The sequence below is a fragment of the Drosophila novamexicana genome, unplaced genomic scaffold (genome assembly GCF_003285875.2).
Source record: "Drosophila novamexicana strain 15010-1031.04,08,12 unplaced genomic scaffold, DnovRS2.1 tig00001059-arrow-arrow-pilon, whole genome shotgun sequence".
Lineage (NCBI taxonomy): Eukaryota > Metazoa > Arthropoda > Insecta > Diptera > Drosophilidae > Drosophila > Drosophila novamexicana.
The window spans coordinates 1,769,944-1,794,268 of record NW_020824837.1 but is presented as its reverse complement, the minus strand read 5'-3'; the positions used below and the strand labels follow the sequence as shown (position 1 = coordinate 1,794,268).

Below are 24,325 nucleotides of genomic sequence, written 5' to 3'. Positions count from 1 at the left end.
CTTTGCGTCAAAAGCTCAGCAATGGGCGCTGCTGTGCTGTCGATTGTCGACAGATGGCGCTGCCTTCACTCTTATACGCTGTAAAGTATGCAATGGAACCTGTTGCAAGTCCTTGTCGCCCGCGCTGTTAAGGCACGCAACATGTCCGCTTCAAACCAGTTGCATGCTGCCACTGGAAGTATTCATTTTGAAAACAGGGGCAAACTTAACAGCGCTGCAGCTAAATGAACACACTAACAGTGCTGCTAGGCAGCACTTACAGTGCTGTTTGGCAGCACTAACAGTGCTGTTTGGCAGCACTAACAGTGCTGTTTGGCAGCACTAACAGTGCTGTTGTGTGTCGCTAACAGCGACTGCTGTATGTGTTGGAGGAGGGGCGCAGCAGAGAGGGGTTGGGCGGAATTGTGCACTGTTGACAGCGCATGTTAAGAACAACGCCGGATAAGTTAATGTAAAAAGTCTGTTCGCCTTTAAAAGCATATGAAGCTGTGTTTTCTTTATGCCTGACTGGAAGCAAACTATCCCCCCCCCCCCCCCCACGCACACGCACACACACACACACAATTTGCATTATATTTGAAGGGGGTGGAATTTGCATAAAGGAGCAGCAGGAGAAGACTGCGCTAACTAGTTAGCGGACGGCAGCAGTTTTTACTTGCATATGCAGTGACGATAATGCGACACCACACCCCCCCCCCCTCCCCCTCCGCCCCTCACACATGACAGTGGCGTCGTGTGTCTAAGTGAGCAGACAACTGCACAGTAAATCCATGGGAAATTCTTGTCATGCGTGCGTGAATCTAATAAGTGGAATTCTTGTCCCACATTCCGCACGTTTTCAGATGAGCTTGAGAATAAAATCCCCGTCTAGTTTGGAACCGATATCCTTATTAATAGTAGAGAGCACTTTGCCGCTCAATCAGCAGCATTTTTTAAAAGCATAACAAATTAGGAAAGGAACAAGAAACAATAATATTAAATCTAAATTAATATTAACTATAATAATAAAACTTGTTCTGTTCATACAAAGTTTAGGGTTCGCACCCACGAGCATAAACAGAAGATAATTTAAATAAATAGTAAAATGCGTTTCCCCACTTTTATAGTAAACATTTATTTATTTTGTGTTTTTAATCGAAAGGCCCAAAGCTCACAATTGACATTCATATGCATGAAATACACATGAATGACTTACATGTGCATGACATGCATGTGCATGACATACAAATTCATAGCATACATATGCATGACATACATACACATGATAAACCTATGCATGACATTCATTTGCATGACATACATTTGCCTGACACTCAGATGCATGACACTCATAAGCATGACACTCATATGCCCGACAATCATATGCATGACATACATTTGCATGACACTCAAATGCATGACATTCATAAGCATGACACTCGTATGCATGACACTCATATGCACGACATTCATATGCATGACATACCTATGCATGACATACCTATGCATGACATATATGTATAGTTATAGGAATCGGGCTAAGCAGTAAGTCAGCGAGTATTCGTAGTTTATAATAAAATTTGTAATGTATCCTTGCATGCATTGGATTAGGTATAAAGGACTCCAGTTTTCCATATTCCCACTGATTTTTCTTATAATTACCAAAAGCGAACTTCTCTGGAATCCTGATAGAAAGTCTTCAAGTTAAAATTTGCCTTCCTCTTCCTGCGGCTGCTCCTCCGACTCCTTCTGCGGCTTCTCCTCCGACTCCTGCGGCTCCCCCACCGACGCCTCCTTCGGCTGCTCCTGCGGCTGATCCTGCTCTCCACTTTCGGGCTGCTCCCTTTCGCTTTGAGCGTCTGCTGCATAGGGCAATGCTCGCAGACGTTGCACCAAGTCCTCCAGTGTCTCCGCCTGGGCAGCTGGCACATCCTTGACCTGCTCCGGCTCCGTTGTCTCCTTACTACGCTTCTTGTGGGCATCCTCATGGCGCTTCGCCGCGCACAGCTGCGCTTTGGGTTGGCTTCTGCTTGTGCTCTTCGGTATGGCGCCCGTGGACTGCTGCTGCATGGCCAACTGGCTGGCGATGGTCGTGACCGTCACGCAGCAGGCGGCTTCACTGAGTTCCTGCACGGTGCTAGTGCTGACTATGGGGGCATGGTCCAAGCTGCTGGTTGGCTGCTCCTCGACGGGCAGCGTTTGCTCCAGCAGCTCCGCCTCCTGCCGCCGGCTCGCCTCACGCTTTGCGATGCGATTGATCATCGCGGTGCCGCGCTCGGATGTGTGACTCAGCCGGGCTATAAGCTCATCGCCCTCCAGTTCCAGACGACGCAATCGCTCCGCTCGATTCGCAGACACGCGCTCAATGTCCTCCAGGCGCTGCTCCACGGTCTGCGAGATGCTGGCCGCGGTTTCCTTGACAGGAACTTGATCCTGGTCATCGTGACGTTCGTGCAGCGTGTCCAGCTTGTTGGCCAGATCCTCGCCACGCTCCGTGTTCCGCGCGAGCTGTGTCAACAGCTGCTGGCTCTCCTGCTCCAGACGCTGCAGACGGGCGGCACGACGCGTAGTATAGGCTTCCTCCTCGGCGGTTAGGACTGTGCCGCCTGTCTCCTCCTTGGGCTCCTCCTCGGTGTTGCTCTCGAAGCTGGCCTCGCGACTGGGCGCACGTCTAATCCGATCCAGCGACTTCTTCAGATAGTGTCCACGATCTGTGGTGCGTTTGATGCGCGACAGCAGCTGCCGCGACTCCTCCTCGAGCCGGCCCAGGCGCTCGGAGCGCTTGCGCGTGTACTCCTCCTCGCGAGGCGTCAGACTCCCGCCGGTGGCTGGAGCGGAGCTGGCGCGCGTCAAGCGCTCCAGGCGCTTACGATTGATGAACTCATCGAGCGGCACCGCATGCTGCACGGGCGCAATCTCGTCCTGAAAGCGACACAGCTGCACCTCGAGCCGCTCCCGATTGCCGCTGGTCTCCAGCACCTGCTGTATCAGCGACTGGCACTGTTGCTCCAATTTCTGTATGCGACTGGCCGTGCCCGCATCCGGGTCCGCGTCTGTGGTTGTCGGCGAGGGCGACAGCGAGCTGACGGCGGGCTCCAATTTGCCGCGCTGTCTGCTGCGTGAACTGTGCATGGTTTTGGCCACGGCGCCGCGTGATGTTCCAGCCACAACCAGGTCGTTCTCCTCCTCTTCCGCCTCGTACTCGCTGCCCTCGCGCCAGCCGCAAGTGGGCGGCGCGCTATTCCAACGCAAAATAATCTCCTCATCCTGCTCCGGCTCGGCTTCTGCTGCCGCCGCCGCCGCGGCCTGGCGACCCGGCGATGTGCTTTGCATGCGCTTTATTTTGCGCGTGTGCTCGAACTGATCCCTCAAGTGTTTGCGACGTGGTGCTGCCTCCGCCTCATCAACGCCTGCGGCAGCTGCTTTTACTCCCACTGCTGCATCCTCGTCCGACTGTGGCCCGGAGTCGCTGTAACCACTTTCCGCCGAGTGATTGGCATCCTCGAGTTTGCGTCGCGCGAATTCGCGCCGCCAATCGTTACACTGTTCCTGGCTCTCGTCGTTCTTGGCCCGGGCTGCCGCCCATTTGCGTCGACAATATTCCAGCTCGTCCTTGAGCTCGCTGAGCAGGCGGCGCTTCTGCTGCAGCTGGTAGCGCAATATCTGCTCCTGTGTGTGCAGCTGGCGATGCTGACGCTGCATTTTGCCAACCAGATGCCAAGTTTTCGTCAGCTCCAAGCTGACCGCACTTAAACGCTTCTCCTGCGCGTTGAGCCTGTAGTCCAAGTGACAGTTGAGGGTCTTTAGACGATTCGTTTCCTTAACTAGCGATTTCTTTTCCATAATCAGATCCTAATTTCGTGTTAAGCAGAAAATGTAGCTTAAGTTTGTGGCTTATAAAACGGCGTCAAGTGCTGCGGAGCTGTCGGAAGCGTAGCATAACAACCTTCATAGCGCCAAATAAACATTTCATAGTTCTGATTGAATTCAACTGGTCTCTTTATCTGCTTCCAGTCTTAGGGCTATAAGATATCTAGGAACTCTGAGATTAATGGCCTGCTAGAAGACAACCTTCGTAGCGCCTAATCAACATTCCATACTCTAAAGTCCATAGCCTTAGGATTCCCTTAGGTGCACTAAGAATTTTATCTGGCCTTGCCTCGGTAGACTCTTCTACTGTAGTTTTTTAATTGATTTCAATTCTAACTAACATCTAACTACTCTCCTCCATTTTATTCTCATTCAAAGTTTAGGCAGCACCGAGTGTGCATCTAGTTCACATGTTTATTTAGTTACACTTTGAAACTTTTGCAAGCTTCAAATGCAGTTTTCTGTCTACTCTCCAGAGCTGGTAAGCCTATCAATATAAGCTTCCTATTGAGCAGCATCTTCCACAGCCCCAGGTCTTTGTTCCAACTAGCTAGCCCCAAAATATACTTTCTGTGTTGCCCATCAGGTAATAGATGACGTGAACTTCAAAAGGGGTGTTTTTAGCTTGAAACTTCATGTTGATGGGCACTCACTGGTCTTCCGAAATGGAGTGCCGAAATTGTTGCTCACTGGCTTTGCTAATCCCGTCTATTCCCGCCTGCCGAAAAAGTATGCAACATGTTTTGTGCTCAACCGATAAATTCAATTATGTGCACAACAACTGGCACAACCCACTTTGCTGACTCTCGAAAAGCACAAGCTAGTCCCTGCCCGGACGTCAGCAATAATGAAGCTACGCCTGCTTGGCCTGCACTTTACTAAATAAAGCGCTTAAGTGAATAATGCAAAACTTTGCAACAGCACCAGGACCAGCAGCAGCCAGGACAGACAAGGACACGAACATGGGCTGGCTGGCTAGCTGGGGACGTTGCTGCACTTCATCAGCAAACCGGATGCGACAGCTAACAAGCCCGATTGTCCGCAGCACTTGAGCAGCAGCTCGACACCCGACGCCGCACTCACCTTCAGCTTGATGTAGGTCTTGCTGACGCTCAGCTCCGGCGCTTTGCCCGTTCCCGTTAACGTTCCCGTTCCTGTTGTTGCTCCTGTAATTGTTGTTGTCGCTGTTGTTGTTGTTGTTGTGCCCGCAGTCTTGTGGGCATCCTCAGTGGCTGATGCTGGCTGCTCTTCAAACTGCACGCGCTCGATTTTGTGGTGACTCAAGAGCTCCATCAACACTTTCCAAACTTTTGGCAAGTTGCCAATGATTTCTTGGGCCGTAGCAACTTTTCCCATAATTTCGGGCTCATGGCTTTTTAACGTAGCCGCAGCGCTTGCACCACCAACTCCTCCACTGCGCCTGCGATGCTTTCTGCTGCCGCCGGTCTCTGGCCTCACGGAGTCGGTGATGTCTTCGCTCATGGCCCTGACCTCACTGCCTGCTCCTAGCTCTGGGTTTGGCGTGGGCGTGGGCGTTGCGCTGCGACTTTTGTCACTCTGATGCTCGTCGTCGCCCGATTTGGCCGCCTGCTCGACCAGCTCGAATAGGAGCTTGGGCAGCGTGGCGCCATCGCTGCAGCTGCCCTCCGCCTGGGTCATCTCGTTCAACAGGTCGCGATTCTCCTCCAGCATTTGTGTCAGGCGATCAATATCCAGATTATTCTTGCCATTGAAGCCCATTACCAGCTGGCTAAAGAGCTATCGAAAAAATAAATGGAAATAAGTGTGTGCTTATTAAGATTCCGTTTCCTATCGCTCTTCTATCGCCTTTTTATCCTACTCCGTATAAAATTCCTTACAATATGTATTCCAAGCTATTCGTGACATCGCTCTTCTATCGCTTTCTTATCGTCAATTGAGCGAAAGATCTTTGCCTAAATGGCAGAGAAATTTAAATACTAAAAGCGATGCATTTATTTTCGCATTCCTATTTTCCATTGGGCTAAAGCGTTTCACGTTTATTCCATGCCAGATATCGCGTTCTTATCTTCCGTTAAGAGAAATTGTATTAATTTCGAAAATATGAATTCATTTTGCCGATTGTGAAATTGAATTTCTTAAGTTCCTTTAGGACAAGTCCTTTGCCTAGACAATATATATTATTATTATTATTTTCCAACAAAAAAAGTGAACCTCCTTTGGCAAGACTCCGGGGCAAAAAATCCTTTAGCCAAAGAGATCCTATCCTATCCTATTTCGTTTCATGGCAGATATCGTTTTCTTATCGAATTCCTATCTTCAGTTAAGAGAAATTATGTTGATTTCATTTCGCCAGGAAGATACATTCGCGATAGTATTACAACTTTTTGCCTGGTTCCTTTGGAAGTGCTTAGCCTAGAAAATATATCGCATTCTTATTTTCCAACAGAAATAACCTCCTTTGGCAAGAGTCCTGGCCAAAAAAAATCCTTAAGCCAAAGAGATTCCATCCTATCTTATTTCGCTTAGAATTCACAGCTAGGATGGGGAATGTTTTATATATTTAGCCGAATCCTTCAGGCTTTTGCTTGGTTAACGCCGAACGAAAAACACTTCAAAATGTTACCAGTTTTTTTTTTTTTTGTGCCTACCAAATTGACTGCGCCCACTTGGTCCTTGAGCGCCCGCTTCTCGTACTTGTGCTCGGCACACTCGTCGCGCAGCCTGGCCAGCTGCTGGTTGGCTGTTTCCAGCTCCTTGAGCAGCTCTTGATTGCGCTCCTCGAAGCTTTTTGTTCTGCGAAAAGGGAAATTGAAAGTGGCGCACGGCAAGGCTCGAGGCTAGCACACTTACTTCTCCTGCTCCGCGATGAGCTCATCCTTTTTAATCGAGATGAGACGCTGCAAATTCTCATATTCCGCGGCGGCAACACGTTGTCGCTCCTCGTACAGTTGCCGCAGCTGTCGTATATTGACCAGCTGACGTTCGTACTCCTGGCGCAGATTATTGGACATGATCTTCATTTCGCGCTCACTGAACGAGTTCTCAATCTCCTGCAGTTTCATCTTGAGCTGTGCACACTGCTCCTCCTTGACGCTGAGCATCTGCTTGCAGCAGCAGATGACCTCCTTGAGGGTGCCCACCTGGCGCTGCACCACATCCACCTCGCTGCGCAGCGACAGATTATCCGCGTTGGCCAATTGCAGTGCCAGCTGGGCATTGGCCAGCTCAATGTTGGCATGCCGACTGCGACTGCTAGGATTCTCATCATCGGGATCCAGTTGCTTCTCCAGCTGTTCCTCCGCTGGCGCTGCCGCCTCGCCCTGTGTTTGCCTGCGCAGACGTTGATTTTCCGCCTGCTCCTTGGCCAGTTGCTGGCGCAGATTGGCCAGCTCCTCACGCATATCCTGCACAGCCGTTTGACGTGCCAGCCGCTTGCTGGCCAGCTGCTCCCGGAACTCCTCCAGCGTGAGCTCGGGCTCTGTGCCGGCTGTCTCCGGCTTGGTCTCCATGTTGGCTATGGTTTGCTCCGGCTGTAGCTCCACTTTGGCTGGAAGCTCGGCAGGCAGCTGCTGCAGTATTAAATTCTCGTGCTCGATCTGCTGCCACCAGGGCTCATCGGGCGGGGCTGGCAACGTTGCGCCCACGCTCGCCGTGGACGGCTCTGAATCATGTGCTTCGGGCTGCGTTGACTCGGCATTGCCCATTCTTTTGCAGTGCTTTATTCTTCGCAGCAGGCCAAGAACAAAGAAACGATCGGCTGTCTGCCCTGTTTCTGGTATGTGCCAAATGCACTCGAATTTATTGCAATCGCAGTTGTTGTTGTTTTTCTTGTTATTGTTGCCAGCTATTGCGTCTGTTTACTTTTTGTGGCACTCGTTTAAAATTTACGTTAATGCGACTTTTCAGCTTTTCTGATTTTCTGCTTTTCTTCTAGAGGCACAGCCTCAGAGCACAAAGAACGGTTGAACCGTTTCAAGTTGAACAAAAAACCAACACAAAAACTTGGCACACACACATCCGTCTCTATATATATATATAGATATATAGCTATATAGTTCTATTGCACGCGCGATTTCGCAATTTTTTATTGACTTTCACTTTTAAAGACAAACCGAAAAAAAAAATGTTCTTAGAAGTTATAGAAGTTGTTTGGCTCTATATATTTACCGAAATATATATGCGTAAACTTCTTTGTTCAGCAAAAACTTTATAAAAATAATAAATATATATACTATATAGAAGCAAAGCAGAAGTAAAGTAATTCCCTAGTATACATATGTTGTTGTATGTATTCGTATGGAAAATTTTCGATTTTCTATCCGTCGCGAGGCACACTGTGCGCTTGGCCAGCTCGTGAAAAACTGAGAAAAATCATCTAATGGCTGGCTATTTTTAAAAAAGTTAAGAACAAGTTCTCTTGCTCTCTAGATGCTCTCCCAAAATGCTTTGTTGCATAGAAAATATGCTGGCAGAGTCTGGCACTCGTGCGCGATCAGACAGGATTTTCCCCGAATTCCTTAATTTATATACTTTCGAATGCATTTTAATTAAAATCTATCACATGATTAAGTTATAAATTTAGCTGCGACACGTCAAGCCAGATTATGACTAACAGACGGCAAAGAAAAACAGTTGCCACTTTTGATCAAAACAAAATAAGTAGCGAAGCATTCATTACCTTGGCACTGAAAGGTCTGCACAAAACTTGCACAAATATGGGAGAACAAGTTAGGTTTCGGCTTATTGCAAGTTTAAATACCCTGGGAGAATGACGATCAAATAATAATAATATCACGAATAATAACCGTGGAGGTAAATGGTATTCTAATCCATATTGCATCATACTCCCTTATAGGGAGTAAAACAATGTGCAACGTCAAATTTAATATGAACATATTTGCATATTAAATTGTATTGCAAACCATTTCAAGAAAAACATACTCAAAGGCATTCAATATGATTGGAACTTAAACTAATGTGCAAGAAGCTTATATTTAAAGAAATGGAATCATACTTAAATAATATATATAATATAATGTGAAAGGGTATTTGATACCTAGAGGTATTTTGGAATATGATAGGGTATTTTGAAATCAAATCTTGCTCATAAGCTAGGAGCGACGTTTGTTATATTAAAGTTATGTCCAAAGATATTTATAATTAAACATGTTTTAATGCGAGAAAATTGATAAATAATATATTATATAGTAGTCCGATCAAACCAAATTCGATATATGTATGTGCTGCCTGCAGCAAAAAAAAAAACTCTACCAAAATTTCCTAGAGATAGCTCCACTGAGAGCTCAGTTCACAGAGTTAAATCCAAGGCTAAATAATATTCTCTACGAGCGAAAAGATTGCTCAACCTCATTAAAGGAAAACAAGTAAGAGGTTCTAGTCGGGAGCTCCCGACTTGGGGATACCCTGAAGCCTCTTCTTCCAACATCAAATGCATGTATATATTCTATTTTAGAAGCTATATGTCAAGTTTGGTGACTCTAGCTCTTATTATTTACCGAAATTGCCCAAAAAACAGGATATTGATATCGATTTTTATCGATTGCTTGGAAACGGAGCAAGTTATCGATTATCGGGAACAAACTCGATCTGCGCAGGAACTAGGAGCAACTTACATCTAAAATTTAAAGTCTCGGACGGACGGACGGCTGGACGGACGAACGGACATGGCTAGATCGACTCGGCTATTGATGCTGATCAAGAATTTATATACTTTATGGGGTCGGAGAAGCTTCCTTCTGCCTGTTACATACATTTGGATTTTGCACAAATACCCTTTTTAATGGGTTCAAGGTATAAAAACTTCCAAGTTTATGCCTAATACCCTTGCCCAATACCCTCTCCAACAACTGTTCTTATGAGCTATCATTATGGAATGGGGGTCATAAGTTTCCCCAATGGGGATTTTATGGCAAACCTAACATCTAACTTATTAAGAAAGCAAACAAATGCAAGTGTTTAAATCAGAGCAGCGTATATCTAGTATATTTTTATATGGCGCAACATTTGTGTTTGCATTGTTTTTTCTGTTTTTTTCAGATGCACTCCCACCGAAAAAGTTTTTGGCAAAAGTTTCAAATGAAAATGCATTTTGCAACAGATTTTTCCACTGGCAACGCCAATTTTATTTTCTATTCTTTTTTATTTTTTGTTTTTCGGCTAACTTGGCCATTGTCGACGGCATTTGAAAAAGTGGGAAACACGCAGCAATGACTTTGAATGAGCAGAGCGTGGTGGCAAGGCAAGGCGGGGCTGGGGCAAGGACACACACACACACACACACACACACACACACAGACACATTTGGAAGGGTTTCCTGCTGCTGCTGCTAAGTGTCGCCCTGCAGGAGAGAAAGGAGCGTGAGTGGGCGACACACTCGAAGAGACATTGAGAGCTGGGCGAGCAGCTCAGGCTTGAAAATGAAAATCAACAATGCAATTTGCCATGTTGCCTCTTTGTTAGCCCGGCCAAAACAGAATGGAAAATAAAATGTAAGCGACTAAAACTTGAAGCGCGTTTGCCAAAACTTGCTAACCAGCCACGCCCACCCGCCCGTCCGTTGCCCTCATCAACTTTGGGCGAGATTGCGCGCCAGGCAAATGGGCAGCAGCACAAGTGGGTGGAAGAGAGAGAGAGAGGGGGGAGAGCGTCAGATGGTGTGAGCGAGATAGAGCGCTTGAGAAAATGTGCATTGTGTTCATTATAATAGCATAATAAACCGAAGCGCCTGTGTTGCAGCTGCTTTTGTTGCTATTGTTGTTGTTGTTATTGTTGTTATTGTTGCTGCTGCTGTCGCTTGGCTTCTTGCGTTTTCTCAAGTTTCAGCAGTTATTCTTTGACTGAAGTTAATAATAACTAATGAAACTTTTTGCATCTTCATTATGCCGAACGGCTCATATGGCAGGCAGGCTGCGGCAGGGCCCCTGTGCTTAATTAGCGTAACTTTGACCAAAATATTGTCAGCCCCCCCCCCCCCCTCTCCCTCTCGCACTCACTCACACATACAGCTTAATCCGCAATGTAAGAAGCAGAAGACTAGGCTGCTCTGTCAAGAGGCAAGCTCAGGAGCTGCACATTTGTAAGCAGCCAACAATCGCATACATAACTAATGCAACAAGCTTGTGCATATATTTTGCGGCTGCAAAAACAACAACAGCAAGGATATAACAGGACAAGCAGGCAACTTCATTAAGCAGCAACACGTTGACACTTCCGACTTGGGTTTCATTTCCGTTTATACATACAAATTGTTGCAGGACTTACGTGCTTATGTATCCTTGCAGCTATTACACACGATTGCACACCAGCATTATCTAAGCTTTGCACCTGCAACACACTTTTAAACAACACGGCACATTTAAATAAAAAACAATTTTGGCGCGAAACTGTGCGTCAGCTGCACAAGAATTAACACAAGTGGAAGATTACGCTCGAGTGCCCAAATTGCATTACGTCATTAAGTCCAATAAGCCGTTCACATTGATGCCTATCAGAACGCATGCAGCGTGACGTCACAAAACTGCCGACAAGCTACCTGCTCAGATTCAACATGCTTTGTCTGCAACAGGTTGGCAGCGCCAACCGATAAGTATCGGATACTTATCGATAAGTTTAACAGCACGTGCAACTCGAAGAGCCGTTTAACTTTGTTTACGTTTTTACTTGCTGGAATTCTTGAATAATGGACAACATGAAAGAGTATCCCGTGCTGACGAATTCGCGGCCCGAGTTTAAACAAATACCCGAAAAATTGAATAAGGTAAAGTGTTGCCTGCCGCCAAGCATAATCTTTAATATAATACTTGCAGCATCTGGCCAATTTGGGTGCACCGCATGTGGACTCTTTTGATGAAATGCTCAGCGTGGGCCTGGAGCATGTGGCCAGATATATGGTGCCGCAGCAATTCCAAACACCCGCCGGCGAGCGCATTAGCATAAATATTGAGAGCATTTGGATAACCAAGCCGCAGGTGCCGATGGACGTGATTGATGTGCGCACCCGTGAGATATATCCAACAGATGCACGGCAATTACACGCTTCCTACTCGGGTGTGTGCTCAGTGCGTCTAGGCTGGAGTGTCAACGATCTGGAAAAGACCCCAATCAATATGGACCTGGGTGAAGTGCCGGTCATGCTACGCTCACGCGCTTGCAATCTGGGCAAGGCCACGCCCCAAGACATGGTTAAGCATGGCGAGCACGACAGCGAGTGGGGCGGCATCTTTGTGATACGCGGCAACGAGAAGATCGTGCGCATGCTCATCATGACGCGTCGCAATCATCCCATCTGCGTGAAGCGCTCCTCGTGGAAGGATCGCGGTCACAATTTCAGCGAACTGGGCGTCATGGTGCAAACAGTGCGAGACGATGAGCTGTCCCTGACCAATGTGCTGCACTATCTCAACAATGGCACCGCACGCTTTATGTTCTCCCATGTCAAGCGCCTGTCCTACGTACCCGTCTGCCTCATACTCAAGTGCCTAATGGACTACACGGACGAGCAGATCTATAATTGTCTGGTGCAGGGCTACGAGTCGGATCAATACTATTTGACCTGTGTGCAAAGCATGCTGCGTGACGTGCAGAACGAGGGCGTCTACACATCCGCCCAGTGTCGCTCCTTTATTGGCACCCTCTTCCGTTCGCGTTTCCCCGAAGTGCCCGACTGGCTGCCGGATGAGGCCGTGACCGAGTATATAATGCGCGAGCGCATCATGGTCCATCTGTCGACGAACGAGGAGAAATTCCAGTTGATTGTGTTTATGGTGCAAAAGCTATTTCAGTGCGCACAGGGCAAGTACAAGGTGGAGAACGTCGACTCGGCCATGATGCAGGAGGTGCTGCTGCCCGGACATCTATACCAGAAGTATCTGGGTGAACGCATTGAGATGTGGTTGCTGCAGCTGCGCCGGTGTCTGCTAAAGAAACTCAACGCACCGGATTCGCTGGCGAGCAGCAGCATCATGACGCAGTGCATGCGACAGGCGGGCGGCGTGGGACGCGCCATGGAATCCTTTCTCGCCACGGGCAATGTGGCCTCGCGCACTGGCCTGGGTCTGATGCAGAGCAGCGGTCTAGTCATTATGGCGGAGAACATCAATCGCATGCGTTACATGTCCCACTTTCGGGCCATACATCGTGGCTCCTACTTCACCACGATGCGCACGACGGAGGCGCGTCAGCTACTGCCCGATGCCTGGGGCTTCATTTGCCCGGTGCACACGCCCGATGGCACGCCCTGCGGCCTGCTTAACCATCTGACCCTGACCTGTGAGATATCCAAGCGTCCGGACCCGAAGCTGGTGCAAGTAAGTTACCTTTGAGCACCTAATCTCGACTAGCTTTAATAGATTCTCCTCTTTTCCAGGCTATTCCAGCTATGCTATTGGAGATGGGCATGATGCCTTTGTCGCAGCAGGGCCAGCCGGATGCCAAGCTGTATGTGGTGTTTCTGGATGGCAAACACTTGGGCCACATTTTCCAAACCGAAGCTACCAAAATGGTCGAGGATTTGCGCTATGCCAAGATCACGGGAAAAGTGCCTGAAATGATGGAAATTGGTTTTATACCGTACAAGAAAAATGGCCAGTTCCCGGGTCTGTTTCTATCCACAGGCCCGACGCGCATGATGCGTCCCGTGTGGAACCTGAAATGGCAGCGCGTCGAATACATCGGCACACTGGAGCAGCTGTACATGGAAATAGCCATCGATGAAAAGGAAATGTATCCGGATTTCACCACACATCTCGAACTCTCCAAGACGCACTTTATGAGCAACCTGGCCAATCTTATACCAATGCCGGACTACAATCAGTCGCCGCGTAACATGTACCAGTGCCAGATGGGCAAACAGACGATGGGCACACCATGCCTCAACTGGCCCAAGCAGGCGGCCAACAAGCTGTACCGACTGCAGACGCCAGCGACGCCGCTGTTCCGTCCGGTGCACTACGATAACATACAGCTGGACGACTTTGCCATGGGCACCAATGCCATTGTGGCTGTCATTTCGTATACGGGCTATGACATGGAGGACGCCATGATCATCAATAAGTCGGCCTATGAGCGTGGATTTGCCTACGGCAGCATCTACAAGTCCAAGTTTGTGCAGCTGGCCAAAAAGCAAAGCTACTTTGCCCGGCATCCGCACATGCCGGAGCTGATCAAGCATCTGGACACGGACGGGCTGCCGCATCCGGGCACCAAGCTCAGCTATGGTTCGCCTCTCTACTGCTATTTCGACGGGGAGGTCTCCACATTCAAAGTGGTCAAAATGGACGAGAAGGAGGACTGCGTCGTGGACAGCGTGCGTCAGTTGGGCAGCTTCGAGCTGATGCCCCGCAAGACCGTGTGCATAACGCTGCGCGTGGCCCGACCGGCGACCATCGGTGATAAGTTCGCCTCACGTGCCGGCCAAAAGGGCATCTGCTCACAGAAATATCCCGCTGAGGATTTGCCCTTCACCGAATCGGGTCTCATACCGGATATTGTGTTTAATCCCCATGGTTTCCCCTCGCGTATGACCATCGCGATGATGATTGAGACAATGGCGGGCAAAAGCGCTGCGGTCCATGGCGGTGTCTATGACGCGACACCGTTCCGCTTCTCGGAGGATAACACAGCCATCGATTACTTTGGCAAAATGCTGGAGGCGGGCGGCTACAATTATTATGGCACGGAGCGTCTCTACTCCGGCGTCGATGGACGCGAAATGACAGCGGATATATTTTTTGGCGTGGTGCACTACCAGCGCCTGCGTCACATGGTCTTCGACAAGTGGCAGGTGCGCTCCACGGGCGCCGTGGAGGCGCGCACAAATCAGCCGATCAAGGGCCGAAAACGTGGCGGTGGCGTGCGTTTCGGTGAGATGGAGCGCGATGCTTTGATCTCGCATGGTGCCGCCTTTCTGCTGCAGGATCGCCTCTTCCACAACTCAGACAAGACGCACACGCTGGTCTGCCACAAATGCGGCAGCATTCTGGCCCCGCTGCGTCAGATCATCAAGCGCAACGAGACGGGCGGCTTGTCCTCCATGCCAGACACTTGTCGCCTTTGCGGCGACAGCAGCGGCGTCTCCATGATCGAAATTCCATTCTCGTTCAAATTTCTGGTAACCGAACTGAGCTCGGTCAATATAAATGCCAGATTCAAGCTGAGTCACATCTGAGACTCGTTCTAGTTATTCAATTGTTGTGCATACCTATACCTATTATCGCTATGACTAATCTTTTACATATATTTGTAATAAAGTTACCTGTTGTAACCAAAACCCCATTAGAAATTCTGGAAATTATTCAAATTAAGTGTAAAAATTCAAGTTCCAGACAAGAAGGATATACACATATGCGGGTTCGGCTGTTCGTTGATCACTTATCAGTTATTCAGGTGATATATTGAGATAAATATATAAATATATATTGGAAAAATGTACTTACCTGTCCAACGCACCATTATTTGAGCGGCATGTATCATTAGACGGGAGGCGAAGTTTTATATTAAAACACTGAAAGAACAGAAAAGCATTAGCTTGAAAACTTAGCTTTTTTTAAAATGTAATAAGATAAAGTCAAGTCTATAATACGTACCAGTTTATTTTTAAATTTTTATGCTCAGGCTGCCGCTTCCTTCTGAGCTCAGGCTGCCGCCTCCTTCTGAGCTCAGGCCGCCGCCACCTTCTGAGCTCAGACTGCCGCCACCTCCAAGGCTCAGGCCGCCGCTTCCTCCTAAGCTCAGGCTGCCGCCTCCTCCTAGGCTCAGGCCGCCGCTTCCTCCTAAGCTCAGGCTGCCGCCTCCTAGGCTCAGGCTGCCGCCTCCTTCTGAGCTCAGGCCGCCGCCTCCTTCTGAGCTCAGGCCGCCGCCTCCCCCTAGGCTCAGGCCGCCGCCTCCTCCTAGGCTCAGGCCGCCGCCTCCTCCTAAGCTCAGGCTGCCGCCTCCTCCTGGGGTCAGGCTGCCGCTTCCTCCTAAGCTCAGGCTGCCGTCTCCTCCGAGCCGCCGCCGCCTTTACTTGAACTGAAGCCTATGCGACTTACTTGAATTCATGAGAATCGAGTAGAAGAGCCTTTGTTAAGAATACGTTTTTTTAAATTGCAGCTCAGCTAGAGGTACACTTGGTGTTGCATATACACATACAAATTATATGCATACATTCATTAACATATATAAATGCATACACAATATATACATACACACACACATGCATACATACGTACACACACATTTGAATATATACATGTTTGTATTGTATTTGTTGTATTGTATTGTTATATACACACATGCATTCATACAAACATACATACATACATACTACATGACACACATACATACCCAAACGCATACTCATACGTACATACATACAAATACAATATTGCCTTCATATATATACTTAAATACATTAACATAAATATACACACATTCATACATACATATATTCATACACGCATACATACATACATATATTCATTCACACACACATACATACATACATATATTCATTCACACACACACACATACATACATACATACGTACATACAAACATACATACATACATACATACAAACATACATACATACATACAAACATACATTCATACATACAAACATACATACATACACACATCTATACTTGCATGCATACACATACATATATACACATACATACGAAACATACATACATACTTACAAACATACATATACAAACATGCATACATATGCACATATTTATGCATGCATACATACACACCTACATGCATGCATGCATACAGACATACATACACACATACACATACACGCTATTTATACAGGTAAGATAGCATTAAAATGTTTGTTAAATTAGATTTAAAATCAGCTTTCTCAGCATTCCACCGTCTTTTGTACTTACAAAAACTGAATAGATATGCTTGTGAGTTACACTTTTCAAATTTCCATAGACTTTTATTTATTTTAAATACATATTTCTTTATGTTTACAGTTAAATTCCTGCTTTTGCTATCTGTAGTTTGTTGTTGTTGTTTTTTTTCTTTTTTTGTTGTAGTTGTTGCTGTTGCTATCTTTTATTGTGGAATTCGTTTAACAATTTAACTATCGCAGCTTTAGAATATGAATTTCCAAATAGCCAAATAATAGCTTAAAATGTGTGTATATTTTTGTTTATTCACTTCTTTTTCAAGTTTTTTATTTTAATTATTTGTTCTTGTGTCTCTTTGACTGCAACATTTTATGGCGCTTCAGATGCACATCGGGGGAATAGTTAATACTTGCTGATTGATATCAATGTACTTAATATGATTTTGTCCAAACAAAATTTCAACTTGATTTTGAATTTGAAACAATTTCTATATAGTTGCTTTACTTTTTCTTTTTCGTTTTTTTTTTTTTGTTTTTGTTTTTTACATACATATCTATGGTACATATACGAAATAATACATAGTACATGCTCAGGATCAATCGAGAATTTTTGCTATACGTTTATAATAATAAGTTGTTGTAATGGTTGTCCTTTAATATATATGTACTTGTAGTAGTATTTGTAGTATACTTTATTATATTAGTTTGTTCAAGTTCAACAATGTTTAATGTAATGTTTGTATGTGTGTTGTGTGTGTGTGTATGTGTGTTAATCGAAAAAATTTGTTTGTGATTTTCACCATCTAATTATTTGTCTATCATTTAATGAGATTTACGGCGCCAGCTGCTACTTCTACTAATTCCTCAAGGACCTACGCACTTGTCTCCACAATCTCACAATCTCACAATCAAAAAACACTAAACATTGAATTTATTTTCTTTTTATGCCTTTATGCGTAATAATTTGTTGTTAATAACATAACGATTTTTGTATTTATATCATTCCATTTATAAATTGTTTATAATTTGTTTCTTTTGCTGCTTTATTACAACAATGTTATATATATATATGTATATATATATATATATATATGTGTGTGTATTTATATATATATACTAGGTATATGCATGTATGCTTGTATGAATCTGTTTTATATATATAAATATATATATAGTAATATCCAACTGCTAATGCTTGTCATACAACATAATCTAATTATGTTTTACTAATGAACTTTTTGAGCTTAACATTTACAAAGAATTCTCTCTCGTTAGCAATTACAAAAAATAATAATAAGAATAATAATAAGTATATTGAAAATGGAAAATCAGACGCATTTTAACAACTAGCGCGTTAAGAAATATATAAAACATGTGAAAAATTGCATGCGCTGAAAATGGGAAAACAAAACTCACTGCAGTATAGTATAATAGGTGTGTGTCTATGTGTGTGTGTGTGTGTGTATGTGTGCTAGTAGAGGAGGTAAACATGTGAAGAGGCGTGGTCGTGGGCGTGGGCGTGCCATACAAATACGTAGCACAATTAACGGCTTAAACATAGCCCGCATTTAGGTTCGAGGAAACATGTCATTATATACTTTGATTTGATATCATTCTCTAGGTGATTAGGATTGTGCATTCTGTAAATGTGGTTTGCTGCAGTAGCTCCCTAGACATATCCCCCACTTAGACGATTGTCTGCCTGATTTAAAACTGATCCGACAACAGATCGCATATCTCTCGTGTCACTGTCTCCTTGCTGGCACGTATGGTTAATCGGAACATCTACAAAAGGTATAAATATATTAGAGTTGAGTATGCAAAGTTAAGGCTAATTATGTTTCCTCACCTGTGCCTGTTTATTGGGCTCCAGTCGCAGCAGGCAGCCCACCTGCTGTGATTGCGTATGTATGATGCCCGCACATACCATATTGTCTGGATTGGGATCAACCTGATCGAGCAGCTGCATGCCAAAGCCCATTAGCTTATTGCGTGCACCAGGCAAATCCAACGGCTGTGCGGCCTTGAACACCTTCTGCGACCGCTGCTGTTCACTGTGGGTGTGGTTGGCAAAGTAAAAGGATTAGGTATACATTTGGATAATTGGCCAAAGCGTTTGGTTGGTTACTAACCCGCTGAGATTCTTCCATCGCGCAAAAAATGACTCGGCATTCATTTCGGTTGGCTCGAAGAATTTATTCACGGTGAGCGGTAATTTGATGCTAAACTTTTGCTGTGTGCCATTGTAGCGGAAACTGATCTCAATGGTGGGTGCGTCGGCATAATCCTCGATGCATTCAGCGGTCAGCAGCTGCTGGATTTGTGCGCCAGCCTCAAGCGTTGGCTCCACGGCCTTCATTTGCACATTCAACTTGAGCGTGTCCTCGGCAGACCATTGCAACACGGGATTAAAGTTCTAAAATACAAAAGGAATTATATATATATTACTATATAGATTCATCCGGACCATCCGGATTACTCACCGTCAGCGGCACTTGCGTCTTGTTGCCATAGAACAAGCCCAAACGACCGAGATTCTGTCTGAACTCGGACTTGACGCCAATCTGGAGCATCTCGTTCTCGAAGAGCACACCGTTATTTTTGAACAGAAACTTCTTGGTGTTGTAGACGGCGGCATTGTTGTTTCCATAGATGTCGCCCAGCACATCGAGCAGCGTTGAGTTGTTGCTGTTGTTCATGTTGTTGATGTTGTTAGCGGGCGGCGTGCTGAGGCCCAGCAAGTCGGCATTGGCATTGGCATTGCTATTCAGTTTGTTGTTATGATTGACGTGCGCATTGTTCTGCGTGATGGATGTGGGCGCTGGGCTCTTCGATTCGCGTATTTCATTCTCGGGCACGCGGCCGGGCTTCTTCTTCTTGAGCACCGCCAGTATGGAGCTCTCACGCTCCGGGAATGAGGGCATCTCCTCCAGCACTGTGGCCAGGACATCGGTTGACGCCACAATGCTCAGCTGCAGATATTCGCTGGCGCGCTGCTGCAGCTCCGCGTCGGCGGAACGCAAATTGCTGTGCTGCCTGAACACCTCCTGGATGTTGGTGCGTATCTCGGGAAACAGATTGATGAACTTAATATAGGTGGAGAGCAACAAGGCGCGCGTCATGGGCGAGCACAAATGATACTTGGAATGCAGCAGCTTGAACTGCACCAGCGGCGCCGACCGAGAATCGCCCGCAATCAGATTGCCAAACTCGCCCAATATATAGCCGCCCACCTTGACCATGTTCTCGTGACAGGCGGGCGCCTGCAATGCCTCGAACACGGTCTTGGCGGCATAGCCCTGCACCTCCTCGCGATTGATGACAATCTGTATGACACGATACCAGACCTCCTCCGACACATAATCGCCGGCGATGCGTATTAGATTGAGAATAACATCCACATACCTGAAACACAAATGTAGGTTGGAATCATTAGCAACAGGGTGAGGAGTGGGAATAAAAGTGCAGTCTTACCAGGTGTAGTCCGTGGCATATTTCTCAGCCAGAATGGCCACCTTGAGTACCATCTCCTCACGTATGGAATAGTCAGCCGTCTCCAGATAGTTGAGCATCTCTTGGACAATCTCCTCGGCGTTGCCGCGATCGCACATGGCATAAAGCAAATCGACAGCCATTTGGCGCACCGAAACATCCTTCTCCATTTTCATAGATAGTATAACCACCTCCTGATGCTTCTTGACCTCCTCGTGCGAGAACTCCGACGTCGCCAGATGGCACATGGACTCAAGCGCCAGATAGCGCAAATTGGTCTCCCGATTGCTGAGGAACTGGCCCAGCTGATTGCAGGCGCGCACGAGCAGATTGGGCTCACTGTCGCTATGTATAATCAGATTGATGGCCTCGAAGAGTACAGCATTTTTGGCATTCGAATGCTGAACCTTCTTGCTCTTGGGCGGCTCCTGCGCCTTATTCAGTATGGTCTCCAGCGTCTCGTTGAGGCGTGCCCGCACGCCGGCCTCCTCGGTGACCGGATTATAGTTCTGCAACAACCGCAACAGTTTCACCGATAGCCACGGTGCCGGCACAAAGTAATACGTGTAGTCCTGCAGATCCGTATAGCTGGCGGTGACAATGCGCGACAGACGCGACACGGCCAAATTAACGCAGCCCTTATACTCGTCCGGATTGCGCTTGACCAGGGCATCGATCAGCGATGTAGCTGCCGTTACCACGCCCATATGCTGATCGTTGAGCAAGTGTATGATGCGTGAGGTCCACTCGCCGCCGGGTATAATATCCGGCGAGGAGCGAAACAGACGCAGCAAGCACAAGGCCGCCGACTGCTTGACCACATCCATGGTATCGCCCGAGACGAGCAGCTTGGGTATCTCATTTGAGAAGGACTCGGCCATGTCACGGCTGCCAATGTTGGCAATGCACTGCAGCGCCAGATTCACGTGCACCGGATTCCGTGATTGCAAATCATTCTTGATCGACTGAATGATCAATCGGATCAGATCGCTGTTCGTATTCACCAGCACCGAAATGAACAGATAGCCCTGCAAAAAGTAGCATCTTATGAGTATATTTAAATAACAATTAGCCAAGTTCGTATTACTCACGATCTGCTTCTCTGAGTATTTGTTGGAGGACAGCAGATTGACCGCCTCCATGTGGCCAAAGTCAATGTCATGGCCCAGCAGGAATATGAACAGCAGCTTGCACACATATTTCTTCTTCTGATAGCCATCGAGCGTTTTATCGCCTTTAAATTTGCTACGTATGTTGGCCAACTCTTTGTTTATGCGTTTCACTTCCGCTTCTTTGCTTTTACCTGTGAAATTAAAGGAAGATGAGTAAGTTTGTGGGAGATAAAATAAATGAATTTAGTTTCCACTGAAGGAGGCACATTTGTTTATAGCACAAAAGGTATATACATATATGTATATCTGAATGTCAGCATCAACCGCGAGTCGAATTAGCCATATAAAACTGCCTCTAGTTACCCGTACTAAGCTCTTAGCTAAGCTATCTTGCTGAAGCTTCTTGTAAATGCTTTAAAATATACTATCTTCAACATTCGGCGATATTTATTATCGTTTAACTACTAGTTCATATTAATATAGTTTCTAGAACTGGAATTCTTGTTTGAAATCCTTTTTGGTTTTCTAATTTCTTTACAGGATAGGATAGTCAAGTGTGGGTCAAGGTTTGTGTTGTGTTTTTTATTTATCTTTCTATGAGTCAGGGGGTTCATCAAGCCGGAAACTCACAACTCTCCCGCTCAGTATACACACACTCTCTCTCTCTCGTTCGGCAATTAGTACCAGTCACCGATTTGAGCGATCGGGAGAACGGCCACGCAATAGATATGCTGGCGAGTTGACCAGCAAATGGGCCGTTATATGTCTGTGCGATAAACGAATGGAAGAGCGTCGGGAGTGAGCGCTGGGCAAAGCGACTAGTTAAGGCTACAGAGTACAAACAATTTGCGGTACATACACACACACACGCACACACACACACATACACACTTGGACACAGATTGATATGAAAGCCGCCCCGCTTTGCGACTGCCGTTGTTCTCGTAATTGAACAAGAAATGTCGACATTGACGCCCCTATGAGAGTTATGAATATATTTGGATAAGAAAAGCGCTGATAAATTGAATTAAAAATTAAAAATAAAATAAAATCAAGTGAGAGTGCACTCGACTAGAAAATACCCAGAAGCATATAGTTCTCTTCCCTAAGTCATACAGCATGAAAAAAATCAAAACAAACTTTAATAACTCGGAAGTTCATTATCCGAATAATTTAAAAATTGCTGTGCTAAGAGATGACCTTTAAATGTGGGCGTATACCAAAGATCAAGGATATACCTCCAAAAATGTAGATTTCTTTTCATGATTAACCTAGGAAAGCCTATTCAATAAGGTACATGTTCTTGAGCCGTACATTTTTGATAAACTAAGTGTTCAATTTTGTTTCTCTAGCTTGTATAATTAAATAGTATAAAACGAAAATTAATGATAATTTTGAAATAAAATCTTTCTAGAGCTTACATAAGAGCATTCAGCTCGTATAGCCTTATGGATCATCTACATAGCTTTTGATACTGCTCAAGAATATATATATATATATGCTCTATGTGGTCAAAATTGCTCTCTATGCTTTTTTTATATTTCCTCAAAATCAATATGCCCATTTTCGGTGCGTACAGAGTGTAATAACAGTCTATTACTGAGTTACGTATGCAATAGCTATGTCTACTCATGTGTTTACTTACAATTTCTTATATCCGATATAAACACGGCCAGGCCTCTCATGCCATCCCCCCTCACCGGCGCCATTGTAGTTAGCTTGTTAATTTTCGCTGGTTTTATGCAAACTCGGGGCGAAGAAAGATCTGTGCTCGAGCGCTCGAGTCGATGCGGCGCTCTTATCGCTCAGGCTCCAACGACAACGACAACGACAACAACAACAGCAGCAAAATGGCAGCAACAACAACCGCAAGAACAACAACAACTAACGGGTAGCTCGAGAACTGTGCGACGTTGCCACTTGCTGCAGTCCGTTGCTGAGACTGATGAATGGCAAATTTTGATTTGCTAGCGAAAACAAAATAATGTTCTTTTCTCCTGCTCTCACGATCTCTCGCTCGCTGTGGCTCTCTCGGCAGCAGAAGACCTGTTGAGAATATAATATATATATTTGTTTAACAATCAATTGATATCGATAACAGTTTTGTTATTGCCTATTGGCATATTTGGCGCAATTTGAACTTTTGACATTTGGCGAGCAAGCATACGCCCCCCCCTCCCGCACACACACACACTGCTCCGCAGCCCGCCCACTCGTTTATATATTTGGCAAGCGCGTTGGCAGCACTTGCAATGTATATATATACATATATGTATACATGTTAATGTGTGTGTGTATTTTAAACAGCAACAACAACGGCAACGGCAGCTGCAGGCCTGATAACGCTTTGGTTTTGATGACCTTAATGCAATGTTTTATCACAATTTGCACTTGTTTAGGTAAATAAATGTATTATTAGTGCACGATCAGTGCCACCGGCTGGAGCCCTTTGTTGTTGGCAGCGCTTATTTTGCTTTCATGTCACGTCTCGCAGTCGTCGTAGTCGACGTCACTTTTTTTTTTTTTTCTTTCTCTTCACATGAACCACAGCCAACGGGCCGCAAGATGACGAAGTCGTTTTATTTGCACAGACCGCAAAAACAGCACCACGAAACGTTCCGAAATTTCGTTTTTCATATTTTTTTTTTATGCCATAACACACACACACGCAATTGCTGTAAGTCGCGACTCAAATGCGAATCGAATTTGGTAGCCGCTGGTGCTTACTTTTTGAAACGCTGCAGCCAAAATGTTTTTGCAGAGAGTTTGCTGGAATTTGTGTCGTTTCGTTTCGGCTGCGGCTGCGGCTGCTGCTGCCTTTTCGGGGTTTTCGGGTTTTCTGTTGGGTGTTGGCCGCGGAATGTGTCGATGTGTGTGTGTGTGCTGGCGATGCAGCACTTTATTTAACCCGTGTATGAATTTGAATTGCGTTCAATTGCTGTTATTAATTGTAAACTAACGCAAAACAAGCAGAGCAGCCAGGCATTTCACGAACTGAAAATTTCTATTGATTTTTCCTCTACACTCCT

At 45.9% G+C, this 24,325-nt stretch overlaps 4 protein-coding genes across 5 annotated transcripts; 1 reads left to right on the top strand and 3 right to left on the bottom strand.

Annotated features, from left to right (window-relative positions):
• Positions 1-1,108: 1,108 nt before the first annotated feature.
• LOC115765973 (protein MLP1 homolog) lies at positions 1,109-8,163 on the bottom strand. The gene is made up of 4 exons (XM_030709726.1): positions 6,682-8,163; positions 6,480-6,624; positions 4,933-5,607; positions 1,109-3,831 (listed from the first exon to the last, which is right to left on the bottom strand). Exons 1-4 carry the CDS (start codon positions 7,533-7,535, stop codon positions 1,684-1,686), a joined length of 3,822 nt encoding a protein of 1,273 aa, XP_030565586.1. The 5' UTR covers positions 7,536-8,163; the 3' UTR covers positions 1,109-1,683.
• A 3,328-nt stretch (positions 8,164-11,491) lies between these two features.
• On the top strand, positions 11,492-15,098 carry LOC115765984 (DNA-directed RNA polymerase I subunit RPA2). The gene is made up of 3 exons (XM_030709745.1): positions 11,492-11,608; positions 11,658-13,157; positions 13,217-15,098. Exons 1-3 carry the CDS (start codon positions 11,531-11,533, stop codon positions 15,014-15,016), a joined length of 3,378 nt encoding a protein of 1,125 aa, XP_030565605.1. The 5' UTR covers positions 11,492-11,530; the 3' UTR covers positions 15,017-15,098.
• Positions 15,099-15,444: 346 nt separating this feature from the next.
• Positions 15,445-15,888, bottom strand: LOC115765864 (glycine-rich protein 23-like). The gene is made up of 2 exons (XM_030709594.1): positions 15,879-15,888; positions 15,445-15,827 (listed from the first exon to the last, which is right to left on the bottom strand). The coding sequence occupies exons 1-2, from the start codon at positions 15,886-15,888 to the stop codon at positions 15,445-15,447; spliced, it is 393 nt and encodes a 130-aa protein (XP_030565454.1).
• A 1,918-nt stretch (positions 15,889-17,806) lies between these two features.
• Positions 17,807-24,307, bottom strand: LOC115765853 (AP-2 complex subunit alpha). 2 transcript variants are annotated; one of them, XM_030709581.1, is made up of 8 exons: positions 24,024-24,307; positions 22,942-23,342; positions 21,276-21,487; positions 20,167-21,212; positions 19,176-20,097; positions 18,825-19,108; positions 18,542-18,746; positions 17,807-18,477 (listed from the first exon to the last, which is right to left on the bottom strand). In XM_030709581.1, the coding sequence occupies exons 2-8, from the start codon at positions 23,003-23,005 to the stop codon at positions 18,400-18,402; spliced, it is 2,811 nt and encodes a 936-aa protein (XP_030565441.1). In that variant the 5' UTR covers positions 23,006-23,342; positions 24,024-24,307; the 3' UTR covers positions 17,807-18,399. The 2 variants fall into 2 exon arrangements, with proteins under 2 accessions (XP_030565441.1, XP_030565442.1); XM_030709582.1 differs by having other exon boundaries at positions 24,257-24,304.
• Between the last annotated feature and the right edge of the window lie 18 nt (positions 24,308-24,325).